A 21,134-nucleotide genomic window follows, 5' to 3' on the forward strand; every position below is an offset into this window, starting at 1 on the left:
CATATGTTATCATCTTAACTATGTGGATAATAATTTTCGTGTCGCGTGCTTCCTGGTCTGGTTTTGTCATGTCATCTGCACATAAGAGGGAGAGCTAGCATGGGTCTCATCCGCATGGGCTGCGCGTGGGCGAGCTTAGCTCACGTCAGAGTTGATCAGTTCACTGCCGTGTCACTTGAGGTAGTTAGTGTATTGATCAGTTCACTGCCATGTCACTTGAGGTAGTTAGTGTATTGATCAGTTCACTGCCATGTCACTTGAGGTAGTCAGTGTATTGATCAGTTCACTGCCATGTCACTTGAGGTAGTTAGTGTATTTCCTGACGGAAGTTGGTGCGCTACGGGCATGGACCCAGCCCTATTTTGCCTTTCACTCGTTGATGGATCGTTGGTCGCGTTTGGAGCTCCCCCGGCAATTACGGGTGTCCCGCTGGCCGGTCGCCTGCTGGGATCTCAGCAGTGGCGAGTGCAGGTGCGAGCGAGCGCACCTCTTCAGGGGTGCGGAGGTGCCGGTCAGAGGGCAGGCTGGCTGGGCGGGCCGACGTAGGCCGGCAACACCGAACACACCGCTAACCACTGTCCTCCATAATCTTGGTCGGAGTTTCTGGCGGTTGCATGCAATTGATCAGATGCAGTTTTATTCAGCTGCTTGATATCCAAGAAACACAGGTCTAGAGGGTCATGCTTGACCTTATTGACAACTTAAGTGTCAGAAGTCCGACATGGGCGACTCCACTAAATTGTTGCGATGCTTGAAAACTACTAGTCCAGTTACCAACTCTCTGTAAAGACTTTCAGCATGTCGAGAGCTTTTGTCGGTCCGTGGTATTTGTGGTTGTATAGTGTGTTTGGAAAGTCAGCTATTGACAGCAATTGAATGGGCGCTGTGTTTGCTCAATGCAATAAGTCTGGAACCGGCGCTCCCAGCTGGTAAAGGCTGCCTGATCATTTCGTTGCTTACAAAAGCTGTACCTCCAGTTTTTGTGAGCTAACCGATATAATTGTATTCAACGGCATTTGTAAGCCAGGAGAGTATTCGGATGCCGCATCGTATTGCGTCGTTTCACCTTCGCCCCAATTCGCCGCTTTTTCATGGAGATGGGGAGGGGTCGATGCGACCCATGTCTTTACCAAACTACGGAAGAAACAGTCCCGTAGAGAGCCCGGCGGATTGCCTCTAATGAAATCTTGCGGTTAATAGCCAGGTTGATGCCTCTAGGTCCGTACTTTACCCTACTAGGACAGATCAAATGCCAATTTTTCCTGGAAACAACGTTCTTCAGTGTTGCATATGTACGTTTAAGTAACAAAGCAGCTTAACAGCATACAACTTACACATACGTTTTTCTTATTTGATTTTGAGCATAATCACAGACACACACGCACATATGCATACATACATATGTATATATATATATATATATATATATATATATATATATATATATGTGTGCATATATGGATATGTATAAATATATAATGGATGTACTTTGAGTGCACGTTTATTATGTACGGCTCTGTTGACGTAACAGTGTTCGCCAACATGCGCCGCTGGCGGATCCGTCCATTGCCGCCCGCCGCCAGGTCTGACCGTGGATCAACAATCAGTATTGCCACAACTTTTTCACTTTTCGGAATTCGAACTGATAGAGAAACGCGTTTGGTGTCAAAACACAGACAATGAGTAGCCATAGGATAACGAAGCGTCCGGTCCGGTTGCACGTTCCAGAGATGAATCCTCAGAAACTTCGGGAGGGTGGGGGGGGGGGGGGGCAAGGGTGCACCACTCTTTCCCTTGGCAGGGTGAGGGTTAAAGTTATATAACTGTTAATCCCTGAGAAAGTGTGCGATCCTATGTATGACATGGGCGTGTCCAGAAGCATTTATGGTTATTTCCTATGCGGTATGATTTCGCTCTAAAAGAGTTCTGGAGCGTTATTATAGATTTAGAACCAGACGCCCAACATTATTTGGCAACTAGAAGCCATTCTTCAGGAAAGGCCCCCCCGCAGATGGCGCTGAAACCACTGCATTGAAAAAATGATCCCCGAAGTTAAGGAGCGAAAATAAATGTCCTCGGTTGTCATCGTCAAACGGTAGCCTCTAGTCCATTTGTCGTATGCCTTTAATTCACTGCATTCACCTGCAAACCAGACCCGTTAGGAATAAACAATGCTGTATTTTTCATGTACCACTTGGCAGGAGGAGAGTCAGAAGCCTCTTTACAGAAGTGCTTGCATAATTAATTCGTGGTATTATTTGCCACAGTCAGCGCTGATCCCCCTGCCAACAAGATGGGAGTGGGAGAAAGGCGGGGGCGCCACCTAAGCCAAATCGCCGCCGAACATCTGTGATAATCATTTTTCTCAACCCTGTGCTGTTTTTGACTTGTTTATGTACAATCCCTCCTTCCGTGGCTTTTATTTACGTGCGTATTACATTACCTAAGCGATGAACATTTGTTGAGTATTACAGAGCCCTTTAAAGTTTTAGAATTTGCCCAGCGCAACTATGAGGAGCTTTGCACACGCATAGCACTGTACTGACAGCCTTATTCCTCGTCAAATAACCAGGAGAAAGGAAAGAGAGATGCATCAATGTCTCGAAATGCATTCAGCATCAATGAATAACGCATCTGACGCCGTATTTAAAGGAAGCAAACTATCTCTGGACAGCATGTAAGTGTGAGTATTTGCGTAAAAACGCATTATTGACATTACAACTCTACATGGCAACGTGTGAATGCTTGCAACGCTTTTTTACCGCTGGAGGGTATTGACCTTCAAAAAACTCATGCGACCTTTTCCCATGGACTTCTCTGCCGGAATGTTTGTTACGATAGTTTCCCGGCGGAAATTTTGTCCCACAGCCTGCATCTTTTGTAGCATTTGACATGATTAACTTCTTGCATGACGAGCTCTTTGGCGTACCTATGCTTTTCTATCGTACTTCGGCATGCAGACTCTGTCTCAAGAAGAATTGTGTGCGATCTTCTTCCATGCGTACTTTTAACCTCAACGGAGTCGTTGGCACAGCCACCAGATGACACCCGGAGGGTGTTATCTTTGCTTCCAGACAAAAACACGCATAGAAAAGGCCGTGTGACAACTGTTTGCAAGTTACAAGCTTGCACGCGTGAAGTATGTCAAGATAAGCTGCGTACGGTATCAGTTTCGTAATGTGAAAGATCCTTACTTAGAAACCTTGCATGGCAAGACGCAAAACAGGAGTCTGCAAAAAGTTCAGCGCGGAACTGTTTGTATCGTACACGTTCGTATGGATAAGTTTGTTTGCAGTTGTTTGCCAAGGATGAAGATTGTAGAAAAAAATTCCGTTGCTCAAGATTTTTGAAAATGTGTGACGTGGATACACGAACATCCGTCTTCAAATGTTTGTCATCGATAAGGTCAGTTTCACATAAGCATGCACAGAAAGTTGGAATTCAGATGTCTAATATGTGCATCATCATGTTGGGGTCAGACATTCACCAGGGATGCAGCGCGTCCGACAGAAATATGGGCGTTATTGCCGATGATAGCGAAAGGGCATTTCAACTCACATTATTGCATGCTATGGTTGCATGTCACATGCTATGTATCTTGCTCGCGCCAAAATATACGCCTTGTTTGAACTTCCGTGGAACCCCTGGCATGGCCGCACCGGAAGGTAAAAGGGTTCATGCGCCTTCATTTCGCTGTATGCTTTTCAAGAGGTAAGACCTATCGCAGCATTTTAGGCGGGAAAAAAATCGGAAGCTAGACACCGCCAAAAAAGGAAGGTGACAAAAACCATAAATGAAATATTCTGCTTTAAAAACCAGGCCACGGAATGAAGGCCCTTCCGGCATATAAGCTTTATCTGGGCCCTTCTCCCGTCCCCCGTCGACGGCCACTGCCCTGACCCGGCCGTCTCCCGCATGACTGACTGCGAACTGATGGTATGCCTGTTTTGTTGCATACTTCTGTATCAGTGTTTCTACTAACTGGTGTATAAAACATATGTTGGACACCTGCTACAGCATTCCGAGTTATCTTTCCTTACACCACACCAACTCAAAAAAGAGCTTCTGAGAAGCTGCCTGCCCAAGGTATGAATTGGCATAACGGACATTTAGTTGCCCAGCATTCAACGCAGCCGACTTGATCTGCTTTTGTCCGTAGGCAGGAGCGTAGCCAGAGCCTTGCCAAGGGAGATCAAATGGTTGAGGAAAGCTCCTCTTATGTTGACATCCACCGAAAAATGTTGGATCTAGGTTACTTGCAAAAAAGGGTACACAGTTTTCTTCGCTGTATTGTTATTTTTACCTTTCAACCAGACCACAAACCAGAAGACACCGTGAGGTCAATTTCTCAGTATGGAGTCAAAAAACTGCAGATATCAGGCGTTGATTTCGCGAGGTAGATTGCAAATTAATGCGTTTGATCGAAATGTAAAGATGAACATTTGCTTGCAGATCAAGTGGTCAAAAATGTGTCTAAACACGCGCCTGGATGGCCGGCTATACACCCTTCGCTCGGGTGGGGGGGGGGGGGGGGAGGGTCAATTTGACCCCACCTGAGATCTCGGGAACTAAGAAAGCTAGAGACACCAAATTTACAGGGTGTGTTGACCTGTACGTGAACTCACTCAGATCGAATTTTCAGATTCCTAGGTCATGACCTTTGGGTCAAAAAGTCAAACAAGGTCAAGTTCCAAGTTGGTCTCCAAAGTGCCTCCAGAACCTAGATAACCATTCTGAGCAAAAGGCCACATTCCCATTCAAGGTCAGTGACCTTTTTTGACATTTTGAAGGTTAAAGTGACCAAAATCATACAGCATTGCTTTGAGCTTGGCATTTGACTAAGCGACGAAAGTTACGCTAGGCGGTATGTTGTTAAAACAAAATGTTGACTTAGGTCATTTTAGGCCAATGACCTGTTCTGACGTCTAAGAAATCCATGGGAGATGTATAATGCGGTTTTTGTTTTCAATAAACTCGAAGTGAGCGCCAGAAACTATCCCATACAGCAAGCCCTAGAGTAACAAAACGGGTTGGTTTGACCTTGGGTGCGACCTTCATACCTGACCTTAGGTCAATTTAATCTGCTTATTCAATTGTTGTGCTGTCTGAGAAAACATCTCAGAGATGTATGGCCTCGTCTAACACTCCGTTGTTGGATCAGATTGAAGGATTCCCTAAAAATTGCCTTCGCTGAAACCATGGCCTAAATTTGACGTCCCATACGTCAGCGACCTTACAAGGTACATCTAAATTTTTGATACCAAACGATCCGCTATTCAATTGTCTACAGCTATGCAAAATTTGGCGCGGCTACGCCGTGCCGTTCGGAAAGCATTCTGGAAAAACCTTTGGGGGGTCAATTTGATCCCCACCCGAGCGCGTGTTAACATGGCCAAGCTATGTTTGTCTGGAAATGTTCAGAATTCAGTCAGAATCGAAAAGTAGTACAATTCATTAGCATAGTTTTTAACATGCGCGCTCGCAAATCTTAACAACAAAAACCCCGACACCAAGGTCGCATTCCTCATGGGTGAAGTACCAACTGGAGTACCAACCTATGACGTCGAAAGTACCTACGCCATACATAAGCGACAAACCTTCAAGCCGCGGGAGCAGTTGTGACGCGCTTACCTCTGGCGACAACAGGTTGCAGCTTGTGGACAGCTGTTGGTAATGGGGAACGTGGACTAGGCTTAGCCCAGCGACAAACTCTTAGCCATGGCCGACCGGTGGGCAAAAATGATGACGCTTCTGAAATAATTATCTTTAAGCCCTTAAATCGTTTAGCCATGCATGTTATGTGACGTAGTTTTGAGCATGCACGCTCACAAACCTTAGCAACAAAAACTGCGACGAAAGGCGTTGCAGTCTTCGTGGGCCGCATAGCATCGGCCCAACAGCTTATACTGAGTCGTGGCAAGCGGGTGGCCGAAAATGACAACACTTCTGAAGGAAACATCTTTTGAATGCCTCAGGACATCAAATCTTACATTTAGAAGGCAGTCTGGGCGATATTTCACGCATCATTTTTAGACTGATGATAAGAACGGGCTGGCCCTTAAAGCACTGTGAAGTGGCGCTGGAATCTGGTGTTGGAACTGGAAGAGTAAAGGTAGAATTTCTTTTCTTGTGTTTCTGTAACTATTATCCTGTCCAGAAGACAATAAACCCGGCGCCCGCCGTCTCATGGCACTTGCAGTGGCCGACGCCGTTCGGTTTTACGGAGGCTGCAACTCAGCCCATCGCTGTCCCTGCCCTTGAGGCTGCGGGAGGGCATGCTCAGACCTTTTGATGTCATTTGTTTCAGTGAACCATTCTGAAAAATGAACGTTTTAAGGCCAACCTGGGATGGCCTTCTTCGTCTGTTACGCATTGCGACCCCCTCTATTCAACAACATTGGGGCCCCTTGTTTCCTTCGGGGCGAGGGGCCCCTCGGGTAGAACACCAGAGGCATATTGCCGTTTCCGGTCAGGGACTGAAGGGTCCTCCCGTTCCTTCCGACAACAAAAGATAGCCAGTGTCTTCTGCCTGTCATTCTGGTCGCACGGGGCGGAATCTCCTGGTCGATCCGAAGGCCCTTAGAAGGATACGTCAGATCACATTATTCCCCTTCTGACACGGGAGGCCTTCTGACCCGCGCAGTTGGCCCTAGATCGGCACAGGAACCCTCATTGACGCAACATCCCTGATCGCTGCAGTTGGTCCATTGATTGTCACATAGATTCCAGTTCCATATTTTTATGTGTTCTTCAGAGATATTGAGAACTCCCTGATCGTAGATTGTAGATGAAATGGGGTCTCAAAGTTGTATTGAAATGGCTAATTCATGTTCGTCTTAAAATGTTCAAGATTCAGTCTGGACCATTAAATGACAAAAAAACAACTATGCAATACGGTTTTGAACATGCGCGCTCACAAGTCATAACAACAACAGCCTCAACGAACGGGTCTTCTCAACGAACGGGTTATCTGGGGTGTAAGTCTCCACAGGTCGTGCGGCGTCCGTCCTGTGGCTGTGACAGTAAGCGATGGCCGATAAGCAAACGAAAAAGATGGCGTAGCTTGAGGAAGATGGCTAGTGAAATAGGTAAATAGGCATGTATGTTGAATGTAGTGCAAAATTGAGCTAAACACAACCCTTAACTGAAAAGTGGGGGGGGGGGGGAGCAGTTAACACTGATGGCCCCGTACATTGAAAAGTGGAGGGCCCATGGCCCCCTGCCCCCCCCCCCCCCTCTTGTTCCCACACCATGTAAAAGCCATGCTTCCAAACACCACTTTGCACGTAGTGGTGTCGGCGGTAAGCCAGAGTTAGCGGAGGTCTAAAGTAAAAGGTAAAGGAAGAAGAGAAAGTAAGGCTTAAGAACTTTCCCGTCAGCCCCCACATCGAACGCACCGTCACCGCGCATGACGTCACGCATTCCCCGCTGACAAACGTGCTGACAACAGATCGAGCGCGACCGTGATTTGAAGTAAAAAGTAAAAACAGAGGGTATGGTAAAACGAAAAAAAAATTCCCGTCACCTCACATATCAAACGCGTCAACACTCATAACGTGACGCATTCCAGCTGACAAACGTGCTGATGACAGATCGAACGGGGCCTGGGGTAGCTTTTCTTGTTTCATGTACAATCCCTTCAAACAATATGGCAGCGGAAAGACCGGTGACGTTTGTTTACATTCGTCCGAGGCAATGCGTGCGCGGTCTGGTTCGCTTGCCGGTGGTGGATGCCTTGCGCTTATATGGGGTTTATAGTTCGGTCTAAGCCGCCTTTTCGCAGCGACGTTCGTCGATAGTCCGGCGCTCCATTTTTGACAAGGGTTAATAGATATTGAAGACATACAACGTTATAGTAACATGTCAGCGGATTCCAAAGTGTCTCAGAGTAAGAGGTAAAGGTCCAAAGACTCATTCAGCAAATTGTCCTGATTTCTGTGGTATTATACTGAGTCACGGTGTGGACTTGTAGGGAAAGCACCCTTGGATATTTTTTCATACAGTGTCTAAAATCAGCACTATAAAGTGATCATTCACAGCCTGTCCAGATAGCTCAGTTGGTTAGAGGGCATGGCTTCCAATCCACCCACCTGTGGTGCAGCAGGCTTAAGTTTTTGCTTTCTAGTTGTAAGTGCTCACTATTTGCACTTGGCATGTGTGGTCTGCAGTCCACTGCAGTAGCTGTGCTAAGCATCAGGCGATGGCAGATGCAGGGTGTTGTGCAGAGCACTGTGGCACATTGAACTTTTGTCATCAAAATGTGTGGATGACCTACATTAGTCAATGAGATGTCAGTGTTCAAGGTTCACACAACAAGCACTGCTTAGCCTCATATCTGATCCTGAAAGTGCATTAATTGGAAAGGTTTGGATTGAATCATTTTTTAATTGGTAAAAGCATAGGCTAATTAGCAACCTTGTAAGGTAGGGTCATGCACAAACATCTTACTACATGCAGTCAAGCATGCATAAAAATCCATCTACTGCAGAGGCTCCTCATGGTCTATGAATGATAGCCATGCCAGACCTTGCTGTTTTGTGCCAAACTCAGGCCAGTTTAGCTTGATCTAGATTTGTTTTATTGTTTTACACTCAGGGAGGTTATTTAGAGCATTTTAACCTAAAATTAGTTTCATGAAATCATCGCTCCATGAAATACTTGCTGTTTGTGTGCTGAATTTGATTGTGACTCTGACCTTCCAAGTTTACAGCATACATGCACTGAACTTTTAGCAGCGATGATGCTGGTATGCTAGAAATGTTACACAACATTTATTTTAAAATACATTTTGAACAGTTATCCTGCCATGAGGCTTGCCTCAGACACAAACAATAGGCCTTGTGCTTGACATACTCAGAGAAGCAGTGCAATCATTGCAGCAATTTCAGTGGATGACCACATAATTCTGAGAGCTCAAAGCCCCATTAGCTGAGCATAGAAATGCATGTTAAGTAACATATTATGTTTGAAAGATCATTGTAGGCAACATCACTTATGGGACATTTATTGAAGCAAAAATGATGTGAAAATTAAGTGATTTTGCCTGGGCAGAGTTTGATGCATGTGTGCTAGGCTCAGAGCACTGATGTGTGGGCAACTAGAGCAGGGGATGGGTATTATGCAGGTTTATCTAATCCCATCAAAAATTATCATATGCTCTTTTCTGCTATTGTGATATGCTAAGTCACAGAATCATGGCCTGTTCTGGCCAGTCCTCCACTCTGATGGGTCCATTGAATACTTCTGAAGAACCTTGAGCCCTGTCCATGATCTGAGCTGTGTTCTCTTATTTTATTTCAGTTATTTCTGTACCAGGGACTATCAGAGAGAACATGCTCCACTGTTTTCCACTGAAACAGATGCTCACCCATTATCCAGCATATATGTAAGTAATGGTACAGGTCATCCTGTGCAAACAGTGCATCTTTGTGTTTATACTTACTGGTTCTAATCTGATAAGTGCATGGCCATTTATAAGACATGCTTTTGCAAAAAAAAGCAATTATCCCTGTGTTATATTGTTGGAATGCTCAAGTGAGATGGATAGCAAATATTTAAGCAACACACAGTCAGCCTTAATTTGCTGGTCAGAGCAAGGAACCAGTTGTTTGTTGCTTTGCAATTGGGATTTGGCAAGCAATTAGATACTGATAAGACCTTGAATGTCTGACTTTAATCATGTGATCTGTAACTGTTCAGGCATGATGTATGATCTGTAACTCTGTAAATGTGATTGTAATATATTACTGTTATCAGCAAAAATTAATGTTTACCACTTAGATGGATGCATTTCATATCAATAAGGCAATGATCTGAAGCAATTTCGGATGCGTTCTCTGCATCAATCGCATGATTATTTGCGTGCAGATGAAGTAGATCACAACAAAACCATGACTGCATTTTGTATCCTGTATCATCGAGGTGGCTGCATTTTGTGATAACCTGAACGACACAGGAGCAGACAACAAGTGTGAAATACTTGTTTTTTAAACAACTGTCATTTGCGATGTTGATGATGTGGCAGTGTGGCACCATCCCCACTAACGAGGCCGATGCCGCCCATCTGAAGCGAGCCCTCTTCGTCAGTGGCGCGGAAAAGGTGGCGCCACCGTCGGCGACCCGCTGACTCAGCTGATGGAAGGCAGTGATCCTCTCTCAATGATGGCCGCCGTCGACGCAGCTGACGACCCTGAACAGGTCCCTGTCCGACCTTGGCGTGCTGCTGATGTTCTCCTAGCGTAGTCGATCGTGTATGCTGTACAGTGACAGCTCTCCGTCGGGCTGTTGAGATTGACTGCCTTTGACAAAACCCAGTGCTCATTACTCCCCAGACAGGCTTTTCCCAAGTAACTTTATTGGATTTTGCATCCTTGGTTGATGTCAGTAACATGCAAAAATTAAGTGTAGGATATATGACATTCCTCAAATCCCCATGATACGGACATGTGCAACGTAACTGATGTTGTGGAGACGTAGTCTGAAAATGAAAGAAGAGGCATAAATGCGACACCGAATAACCATATTGATGTTGAACTTAACAAAAATTGACATGCAAATACACACCCATAATAGGAGATTTTATCTTCGGAGACTTCGAGTATGTCATAGTGGCTTCAATATTCCCACTCGATCTGCACATAAATATGGTAGTTTCGAGTTTGAGCTGATGGATTGTTTTGCGATATCTAGGTGTCAAGTTGTTTGGATCTGGTGATATTTGAAGTAGTGACATGATTCCCTAACCCTAGGTTTGATTCAAAACCGTTTGCTGTATTTATATGTGAACCTGATCCAGTGATGTGAACAGACAGGTGCCATCAGATATTAATGACATGTTGCGGGGTAAGGCAACTTGGATCAAGATTCATCTCTAAACATCACATGCCAAAATAAAGGGAAAATTTTTCAATTTACTGTGCCGACAGCACTGGCGCTCCATCGAAGGAACTCATGTGTTGACCTTCAGATTATACAACTTGTACATGTGGTTGCGAGGCGCCCGGCGAGCGTCATAGCTAAGCCGAGATCGCCGAAGTTAAACGTCATGTGACATACGTCCTCAGCCTGTCGAGATGTCACGTGACGAGGTGGCGCACGACGATTGGCCGGCAGCACGGCGCGCCATCTTGTCCCAGTTCACCACGTCCGAGCTGGTGACCGTCACCACCTCGCGGGACAGCAGTGGTGACACCGGTCAGTGGCAGTGGTGCCAACAATGCAAACGTCGCTGTTCTACGATCTGGTGATGTTGCTAACCATTAGCACTTGTGTAATGCGCGGTAGCACCTACCCCTTATCAGGTCATCACAAATAATGTGCAACACATTTCTCTGTTCGAAAGCTAATGATGTCCCAGCCTTCTCTCCAGTATCAGTGTAATACCCCACCTATTCCATCTGCCCTCCCCCCCCCCTCTCTCTCCCCCGGATCATTATATTGTTCTTCCTAATATGCACTGTTGCTCTACCTCCCCCACCACTACGTGTAACGCCGTCCGTTTCTCAGTATTGGTGTACATGACCCCGTTCGTTCCTGAGTGTCGGTGCATGTGATCCCGCCCGTTTAACATGACATGTACGACACCGACACTCAGGAACGGACGGGATCACATACGCCGACACTGATATGACCCCGTCCGTTCGTCAGTGTCGGCATATATGATCCCATCGGTTCGTCAGTGTCGGTATATATGACGCGGTCCTTTCATCAGTGTTGGTATATGTGACCCCTTCCTTACCTCAGTGTTGGTATGTATGACCCGGTCCGTTCCTCAGTATCGGTATATTTGACCCGGTCTCGTCAGTGTCGGTATATATGACCCGGTCCGTCCCTCAGTATCGGTATGCATGATTCGGTCCGTTCGTCAGTATCGGTATATATGACCCTGTCCGTTCATCAGTATCGGTATACATGACCCCATCGCTTCGTCAGTATAGGCATATATGACCCCGTCTGTTCGTCAGTATCGGTATATATGACCCCGTCTGTTCGTCAGTGTCGGTATATATGACCAGGTCCGTTCGTCAGTGTCGGTATATATGACCCGATCCGTTCCTCAGTATCGCTATATATGACCCGGTTCGTTCGTCAGTGTTGGTATGCATGACCCGGTCCGTCAGTCGGTGTCGGTATATATGACCCTGTCTGTTCGTCAGTATCGGTGTATATGACCCGGTCTGTTCCTTAGTGCCGGTATATATGACCCGGTCCGTTCCTCAGTATCGGTATATATAATCCGGTCCGTTCCTCAGTGCCGGTGTATATGATCCCTTCCTTACCTCATTGTTGGTATATATGACCCGGTCTCGTCAGTGTCGGTATATATGACTCGGTCCGTTCCTTAGTATCGGTATATATGACCCGGTCCGCTTCTCAGTATGGGTATATATGACCCCGTCCGTTTCTCAGCGCCGGTGTATGTGACCCCTTCCTTACCTCAGTGTTGGCATAAATGACCCGGTCTCGTCAGTGTCGGTATATTTGACCCCGTCCGTTCGTCAGTGCCGGTATATATGACCCGGTCCGTTCCTCAGTATCGGTATATATGACCCGGTCCGTTCCTCAGTGTCGGTATATATGACCCGGTCTCGTCAGCGTTGGTATATATGACCCGGTCCGTTCCTCAGTATCCGTATATATGACCCGGTCCGTTCCTCAGTATCGGTATATGTGACCCGGTCCGTTCCTCAATGTTGCTATATATGACCCGGTCCGTTCGTCAGTGTCGGTATATGTGACCCGGTCCGTTCCTTAGTGTCTGTTTATATGACCCGGTCCGTTCGTCAGTGTCGGTTTATATGACCCGGTCCGTTCGTCAGTGTCGGTGCGGCCGACGGGGCGTGCTCAGGCGCGGGCGCGGCTGGCGCAGCTCGAGCCAGCCCCGGAGGACAGCACCGTCAGAGACCAGCTGACCCAGCACGAGGTCATAGGTGAGGGATCAGCTGACCCGAAACGAGGTCATAGATGAGGGATTAGCTGACCCGGCACGAGTTAACATGTGAGGGATCAACTGACCCAGGACGAGGTCATAGGTGAGGGATTATCTGACCCAGCACGAGGTCATAGGTGAGGGATCAGCTGACCCAGCACCAGGTCTTAGGTGAGCGGGCTGACCGCTGTTGTGTGGAACGCGGCGCCGTCTCGGCGGCTGGTACAGAGGTCACGAGGCTACGGGGCTGCTGCGAACGGTGTGGAGTAACCATATATATATATATATATATATATATATATATATATATATATATATATATATATATATACATACATACATACGTCTTACCGAATGCAATTTAGGACTTGCATCTTACTAAATGCAGCTTAGTACATGCATTTTACTAAACATATATTAGTGCATGCATATTACTAAATGCATCTTAGTACATACATCTTATGTAGTACATCTTACCACTCAATGTGTCAGAAAAGATAACCACCTATAAGTCCAAATGGACAAAGAAGCCTTTCTTCAGGCAATGAGGTTAATGGGGTGTCACTTTCTGGCATCAATAGGCTAGTTTCGTGACGTATCTCTATGTCAGGAGGACTGATGAGCGGCTCGGACGTGCAGTTGCTAGTGCTGCTGAATCATGAACCTGTTGGTCACGTGGCCACTGATCCAACTGTGACGTATATTTTCATAAGTATTAACGTTTGTTGTATGATTTGAAGCGGCTTTTTCTAAAAGTAAACAATTTGCAGCACATTAGGGATAGCAATGTCTTGACTGTTACTCATGATCAGTAGGTTCATCATGATTCATGTCATTGGTACGACCCGTTCATGGCAGCGAATTATCGCCGGGCGATCGTGAAGTTGGCTTTTTACAACTTCACGGCACACCCGACGCATCTGTCACCTGTGGGTGCGATCTGTTTCGCCGCCCCCTCGCCGGTGCTCCCTACCAGTGACCCTGTCTGGCACTCAAGTTGCCGCGGTTCCTGCCCACAGCGCATACGAACCGCATGAAGAAGCAGCTGCAGGAGGCGTGGATGACTGACCAGCGGGTGCGCGCGCTCAAGCTGGTCATCCAGGTGGGCAGCGGCTCTGGGTCAGGTCACCTGGAGCTCCTGCAGCGCGTCCCGACATCCGTGGACGCACGCGGCAGTGGGCGTCGTGATAGGGATGGGAATCGTTAGCGACCAAAGGGTGCAAAGGTGGTTAGTCTGGGGACGCGGGCCCCGGAACCTCTTGCCGCCCCTCTGCTGGCCGGCGCTTCGGTGGCACGGTGTGTTCGAACCGCCGTTTGGTGTTGGAAAGGTCTTTGGTTCGGTTCTCAGCAGCTGGTGCTGACGCCGCCTCTGACAGACTCCGGTGACGTGACCTCATGACAAGTGACCTAGGAACGCACAGGTGCGCACGGGGAGAGGCACACTTCGCCCGGCGCGTGCCTTGCTGGCAGTGCTGGCACCGCGACGAATAATACCGGGGATGCCCTTCACACTTGCTCGCTGTGGGCACAGTCCATGTAGGATGCATCTATGATGCCTCTGGTTGTCCCGGTTATCCTGCGGTGAACCTTGCTTGTAGCGACGACGGTTAGTCACGTCGGAGGCCACTGGGGCCGTGTCAACGTGGCAGACGTCACCGTCATTCTTGGAAACACCGCGTTTGTGTACATGGTGAAGTCTGTGATCGCGTGCAGGCGGATGTGGAGTGTGTGATCATCTGTAGCATGTGGTCATTTGTAGGCTGGTGTAGAGTCTGTGATCATCTGTTGGTAGATATGGAGTCTGTGATCATCTGTAGGCTGGTGTGGAGTCTGTGATCATCTGATGGCAAGTGTGGAGTTTGCGATCATCCGTCGGCAGGTGTGGAGTCTGTGATCATCTATTGGCAGGTGTGGAGTCCGTGATCATCTATTGGCAGGTGTGGATTATGTGATCATCTGTTGGCAGGTGTGGAGTCTTTGGTCATCTGGTGGAATGTGTCAAGTCTGTGGTCATATGTAGCCGGATGTCAAGTCTGTGATCCTCTGTAGCTGGATGTCAAGTGTGCGATCATCTCTAGCTGGATGTCAAGTCTATGATCCTCTGTAGATGGATGTCAAGTGTGTGATCATCTGTAGCTGGATGTCAAGTCTGTGATCCTCTGTAGCTGGATGTCAAGTTTGTGATCATTTGTAGCCGGATGTCAAGTCTGTGATCATCTGTAGCCAGATGACAAGTCTGTGATCCTCTGTAGAGGGATGTCAAGTGTGTGATCATTTGTAGATGGATGTCAAGTGTGTGATCATTTGTAGATGGATGTCAAGTGTGTGATCATCTGTAGATGGATGTTAAGTGTGTGATCATCTGTAGTCAGATGGCAAGTCTGTGATCCTCTGTAGAGGGATGTCAAGTGTGTGATCATCTGTAGATGGATATCAAATGTGTGATCATATGTAGATGGATGTTAAGTGTGTGATCATCTGTAGGCGGATGTCAAGTGTGTGATCCTCTGTAGGCGGATGTCAAGTGTGTGATCATCTGTAGGCGGATGTCAAGTGCGTGATCCTCTGTAGGCGGATGTCAGGTGCGTGATCCTCTGTAGGCGGATGTCAGGTGCGTGATCATCTGTAGCCGGATGTCAAGTGTGTGATCATCTGTAGGCGGATGTCAAGTGTGTGGTCATCTGTAGCCGGATGTTAAGTGTGTGATCATCTGTAGGCGGATGTCAAGTGTGTGATCATCTGTAGGCGGATGTCAAGTGTGTGATCATCTGTAGGCAGATGTCAAGTGTGTGATCATCTGTAGGCGGAGACTGCAGCCGCGGCTTGTCTCCTCCATGTTATGTCACGACATGGGTGTTTGCGTGTATCACACGCTCTATCAGCAGTACCTCTCCGCCGCAGGCTTGCAAGATGCTGGAGGACGTGTCGGTACCGCAGTTCTACCCCAGCATGTTCGCCCTGGTCACCGACATCCTGGACGTCTTCGGCAACCTCGTCTACAACCGCGTCATCTCCAAGGACCGCGAGAACAGGTGAGGAAGAGGGGCAAATGGTTAAACTGTGCTGAAGGTCGGCGCTGCTGAAAACGGCGCTGAAGAGCGTGGGGTTACTGAGCTACTTCCACGTGGGGTATTGGTGCTGGTTGGTGACTTTCCTATTGCTGAGATTATTGGGGGCCTCTTGGGGCATTTTTCCTGAGGTCAGTGTGTGCAAACTGCAAGATATTGCGGTGGCAATTGCTCTCCGTCTGTTCAGAGTGTTACGGATATTGTTGAGTGTTGAGCTACTGTTATTATGACTGCACATGTCGATTCCACCGAGCGTGCTCATACAGTATGAATGCGTTTGCAAATGGTGGGATTACTTGTCATTACGAACGATTGGAATTTCCGCGCAAGCTACACTTGCGTGATCTACAAACTCTATTTTGTGGTATATGCGTAAGGTATTTTCAAAAGATCACATCACAGTACCTGGAATTATCGGCATATGTGCTTGTTTTCCGCACGAACAGCAGTTTTTGGGTGTACCGGCCAAACAAAAATGGTTGTCTTCTGTGCCTAAGTCTCCAGTGGCAGGTATCAGTGGGCAGTTGGTGCAGAGGATGTCAACTTGACAATCACTTGTTGCGTCTTCTCCTGCCTTGTGGCGTAATTTACTATCACAGCGAAACAGCCGGTAACCGTATCGTAACTGGCCGCCATTGCGCTTGTATCAAGGTGATCGGGCAGACCTGTGCTGGCTTAGACGGCGGGTCTGCTGACGAAGTTTGACATCGCCAGGTCGTGCCGAAGTCATGGATGTATTCGTGGATACACCGGCACATGTGGGTCCGTCTGACCTGGCGGTATCGCGTGATGCCGAGGTTTATGGGGACACAATGCGTATGTGCCCGTCTGGATAACCGCAGGGGTCCGATCGATATTTTGAACGATGCTTTTCGCCAGTGGGAGAAGGGGCCGTAGTGGTCAAGTGCTTAGCTCGTTGGACTCTCACACGAAGGTCCGGTTTTGAGTCCCGGTTGCGCAGTGCCCCCCCCCCCCCCCCCCCCCCCCCCGAACGCTAGTGTAGCCAAGGTGGTCGCTGACGCTTCAACAAAAGGATGTGATGTGCTCGCTTCCCTTTCGAAATAGGTGAACCATTTGGCTATTTAAGGATTGATGCAGATGTCATTTGTTTGTGACATAATCTTTTGATGGGTGGTATACTTGCCGGGACTGTGAACTTGGTCCGGTGTTTTCGTATCTACGCAATAGCTCGACCAGATGACTCTCCGGCCGTTGTTCGGAGACCCGCCTTGTTCCAGCCTTCCTGTTGTTCGGCGTTATAGAAAATCTGTGTCCAACAACTCTAAGGAGACTTTTCCGGTCGTAACGCACACATGGCTGAGCGCCGAACACGGTCCAGTCCTTGTTGGGGCGCGATAACGCCTCGCGACGGCCGAAGAATGGATTGGTCGAAACGCTGCGCACATGCGGGGGCAACGGGCGGGGACCGTCATCCAAAGCTGGTGCCATCCGTGAAACTAGTACCTCGTCTCAGCCGTCACATAGAGCTGCGCGTGGTTGCTCCGGAGACTGCGGCTGACCACCCCCCCCCCTCCCCTGTGACTGCCGTGCGTCGGGCCCCTCCGAGTCGAGCTGTGGCCACTGACGCCTGCCTCCCCCAGCGGTGCGACGGTGGTGCGGTCTGGCGCCGACTTGGTGAGCGAGGGCGGCCGCGAAACATGTCGCAACTGGTTCTACAAGATCTCCTCCATCCGCGAGCTCATGGCTCGGCTGTACGTGGAGATGGCCGTCTTGCGCTGCTACGACCTGCTCAAGCCCGGGTGAGGAAGCAGAAAGGCCGCTGAAGCCGCGCGAACTCGGCTAAGCCGGCGCCATCGTCCCGCACTACACTCGCAGCGGACGTCTGTCTTCGAAGGCTTGCCGTTGTACCACTGTCTGTCTCGAGAGGTCTGACGTTGGACCACCGTCTGTCTTTAAAGGCCTGTCGTTGTACCACCGTCTGTGTTGAGGAGCCTGACGTTAGACTGCCGTCTGTGTTGAGGAGCCTGACGTTAGACCGCCGTCTGTGTTGAGGAGCCTGACGTTAGACCGCCGTCTGTGTTGAGGGACGTGACGTTGGACTGCCGTCTGTGTTGAGGGGCCTGACGTTGGGCTGCCGTCTGTGTTGAGGGGCCTGACGTTGGGCTGCCGTCTGTGTTGAGGGGCCTGACGTTGGACCGCCGTCTGTGTTAAGGGACCCGACGTTGGACCGCCGTCTGTGTCGAGGGGCCTGACGTTGGACCGCCGTCTGTGTTGAGGGGCCTGACATTAGACCGCCGTCTGTGTGGAGGGGCCTGACGTTGGACTGCCGTCTGTGTTGAGGGGCCTGACGTTGGACCGCCGTCTGTGTTAAGGGGCCTGACGTTGGACCGCCGTCTGTGTTGTGAGGCCTGACGCTGCACCGCTGTCTGTGCGGCCGGAGGGCCGACGGCTGATGGTGTCCGTGTCTGGTGATGGCATTGACTCATGGCTGTCTAATGTTGTGCTGTTTTTTTCATCGGCACCATGTCTAATGCCGGTGTGCGACGTACGTTCGACGCCTGCTGTGTGGTGCGTGAGATCCACTCCGATGCCCGCCTCGGACCCCCCCCCCCCCCCCAAGTCCAATGGCTGATGTCTGCGTATTTGTTGGCTTGTTGTATCAACTAGCGCATCCGACGCGATTGCTTATGTCCGTCTACCTCTCGTGTTTGTTTTCATGTCCGTGTTACATTCGTATAAAGGTTTACGTCTTGCGTCGGCTATTGAAGCTCGGCGTCCTATAGCCCACGCCTTCCAACGTCAGACGCCCCTCGTCCCATGTGTGACGCTGGACCCCGCTGACGTCGGAGCTGCCCGCCCCACACCGTCCACATGTCCCGTGTCTCACATCGAACAGCCAAATCCTCGCCCGCGTAACGCCTGCCTTTCTCTGGCCACCCAACCTCCCCACCTGGTGACCGTCTGATCCCCTGCTGGTGGCCGTCTGACCCCGGTCCGTGCGGTGCAGCGGCTCGGAGGAGGCGGCGCGCCGTTTGGTGACGGCTGTGCGGGGCCTGGCCTCACCGCTGGCGGCCGGCTACGCCCGCTGCTACCTGAGCCGGGTGGCGCCGGCCGCCGTCCGCGCGGACAACCTCGAAGACCTGCTCGCCGTCCTGCTGCACTGCGTGAGTCACGGACGGGTGGGGGAAGGGCAGAGTTGACGGGGGCGGTGGCAGCGGGCAGAGAGTTGACGGACGGGGCAGCGGGCGGATTGGCGTAATTGGCTGTTAGAGGGCGGTGAGCAAAAGCCTGACAGGCTGGAGGATAAAGGCCTGGAGATGATGAGCGGGCGGATGCTGGACGTGGTGACGACTGACATGTTCGTTGGTGGGTTCTGAGATCACGCACCTACAGCAGCGGGTGCGTGTTGCGGGGTGCGCTGCTCTGTGGTGTGTCGCTTCTGTGCATGTTTGTGGTGGGGCCGGGAGAGCTGGCGGCCTCCATGTGGTGACAACATTTGTTGTGCTTTTGAGCGTGTGCGTGCGATCTAAATGCGACCTTGGGGATGAAGCTGATTAGGCCTCATTTGTAACCAAACGAACTGGAGGCCCGACACTTAGTGACACTGGGATTTTAAGTGACATTGTGAATGTATTGCTTTTTTTCCTGCAGTTTCTGTTCGTGCTTCGCGTGGATGTGATTCATCACATACATGCAACCGGCGCCGTCTTAAGTCGAAATACCTTTACTTTGCAATGCACTTTGGCAGCCGAAGACGGGAACTTCGGCGGTGAAAAGGACGCCATCGTCGCGGAGCGTCTCGCCGCCGCTTGGGCCCGCCATCCAGTGGTGCTTGCGCTCGGCTGTCGGCGCATGCGCACCAGACCGCTGCGGTCGCTTCCTGACCGAGCTGCTGCAGCGGCGTCCAATGCACAGCACGTGGGTACCGGGACACGAGGGCTTGTCGCGGCCGGCTGCGGGCAGCAGGCATACGCGCCTGGAGCCGATGTCGTCCGTAGTCGTCACCTTGCTGCCGTCTGGTGACTATGCTCGTCATTAGGCTGTTGTGTGGAAGGTCTACTAAGCTCGTTGGCTCGGGTTTTTTATGTAGGGCTCTCATTGCTCCGATCTTATGAGAAAAAGGGAAACTCATTTATCACTGCAAAGCTGAAACAAATGCTGCTAGATATACTGTGGACAAAACCACTCATTCGCCATTGTGCAGCTCGAACTGAGATGTGTTGGTAATCAGCCTGGATCACCGACTAGCACAGGGTTGACATATCCCGAAGCTGAATTCCCAGACCTGTGACGCGCCACAGGTCATACAGGTCCGGCGCCCGCAGCCGGGTGGGGCTGCGGATGTCGGCTGGCAGGCCAGGCCAGCCACTCGCCATTGGAAAGCCAACTGTGCTTCAGTTTGCGGGGCTGTCGTCTGATTTCTGGCGGCTGCTCACTGTGACGAGCGGTGACGGTGTTGGCGTGCTGCCAGACTGCTGATGGCTCTGCTGCGATCGTCCGGGCTCGACCTGCTGACCTCCCACGCCGAGCTCTTCGTGTCGGCCGTGGCCGCCTGTGACGACGCATGTGAGCACCGCCGACGGCTGCAGGCCTCGGATTCGTCTGCCCAGGCTCCACCTCGCGGGCGACGTGCTTTTTTCGAAATCAGTTGCGGAAAGTTGGAGTATGTTATCATTTGTCGTGCGCGTATCGACGGCACAAGCCTTGTCGTTGCCGTCGCCAGCGGTAGTGCACCGAAGCACTGATCGAGGCACGGCCGGTTGGTTGGCCACATCACGGCGCCGGATCAGCTGCAGTGTGTTCCATGCTCACGTGCCTCTCCTGTCATATAGTTTCTCTTCCTAGTCACCACCGGGTTATCCCCATGTACTCGGTGATTCCTTTCTACCATCGCTCCGTGCGCCCTCTTTCGGTAGAATGTCTTGCACTACGTATGTTGGTACTTTTCTCTCTTACTGTCTTCTTTATTCTTCCCTGCTCTTTCTTCTCTATGTTGCTGTCATTATGTCACAATGCCCTCTCCCCTCTCCTTTACCCTGTCCTCCACTCTCCCCTGCGTGCCGATTAATTCCCGTCGTCCTTTCCTGCCAGTCTCTTCTCCCCGGCCAGCTTTCACTGGCGGAGGCTCCAACCTTCCCGCTCCCCCGCCGTCCACCCTCTCCCCCCCCCTCAGCTGT

At 49.9% G+C, this 21,134-nt stretch overlaps 1 protein-coding gene and 1 long non-coding RNA gene across 2 annotated transcripts; both read left to right on the forward strand.

The window, feature by feature from the left end:
• The first annotated feature begins 7,729 nt into the window (after window positions 1–7,729).
• Window positions 7,730–11,187, forward strand: LOC119091020 (uncharacterized). Its single transcript, XR_005093346.1, has 4 exons — window positions 7,730–7,895; window positions 9,301–9,385; window positions 10,087–10,197; window positions 11,064–11,187. It is a non-coding gene; the product is annotated as an uncharacterized LOC119091020 (long non-coding RNA).
• A 2,814-nt stretch (window positions 11,188–14,001) lies between these two features.
• Window positions 14,002–19,996, forward strand: LOC119091025 (VPS35 endosomal protein sorting factor-like). Its single transcript, XM_037213746.1, has 5 exons — window positions 14,002–14,030; window positions 15,830–15,960; window positions 17,598–17,756; window positions 18,965–19,121; window positions 19,706–19,996. The coding sequence occupies exons 2-5, from the start codon at window positions 15,839–15,841 to the stop codon at window positions 19,994–19,996; spliced, it is 729 nt and encodes a 242-aa protein (XP_037069641.1). The 5' UTR covers window positions 14,002–14,030; window positions 15,830–15,838.
• Window positions 19,997–21,134: the final 1,138 nt, after the last annotated feature.

Source organism: Pollicipes pollicipes, unplaced genomic scaffold (assembly GCF_011947565.3).
Source record: "Pollicipes pollicipes isolate AB1234 unplaced genomic scaffold, Ppol_2.1 Scaffold_3216;HRSCAF=3773_pilon_pilon_pilon, whole genome shotgun sequence".
In the NCBI taxonomy this organism is placed as follows: domain Eukaryota; kingdom Metazoa; phylum Arthropoda; class Thecostraca; order Pollicipedomorpha; family Pollicipedidae; genus Pollicipes; species Pollicipes pollicipes.

Coding starts and splice junctions, on each gene's coding strand:
- LOC119091025 (XM_037213746.1), top strand. CDS start 15,839: ATGCTGGAGGACGTGTCGGTACCGCAGTTCTACCCCAGCATGTTCGCC. Junction 17,757..18,964: donor TACGACCTGCTCAAGCCCGG/GTGAGGAAGCAG, acceptor CGTGCGGTGCAG/CGGCTCGGAGGAGGCGGCGC. Junction 19,122..19,705: donor TCGCCGTCCTGCTGCACTGC/GTGAGTCACGGA, acceptor GCACTTTGGCAG/CCGAAGACGGGAACTTCGGC.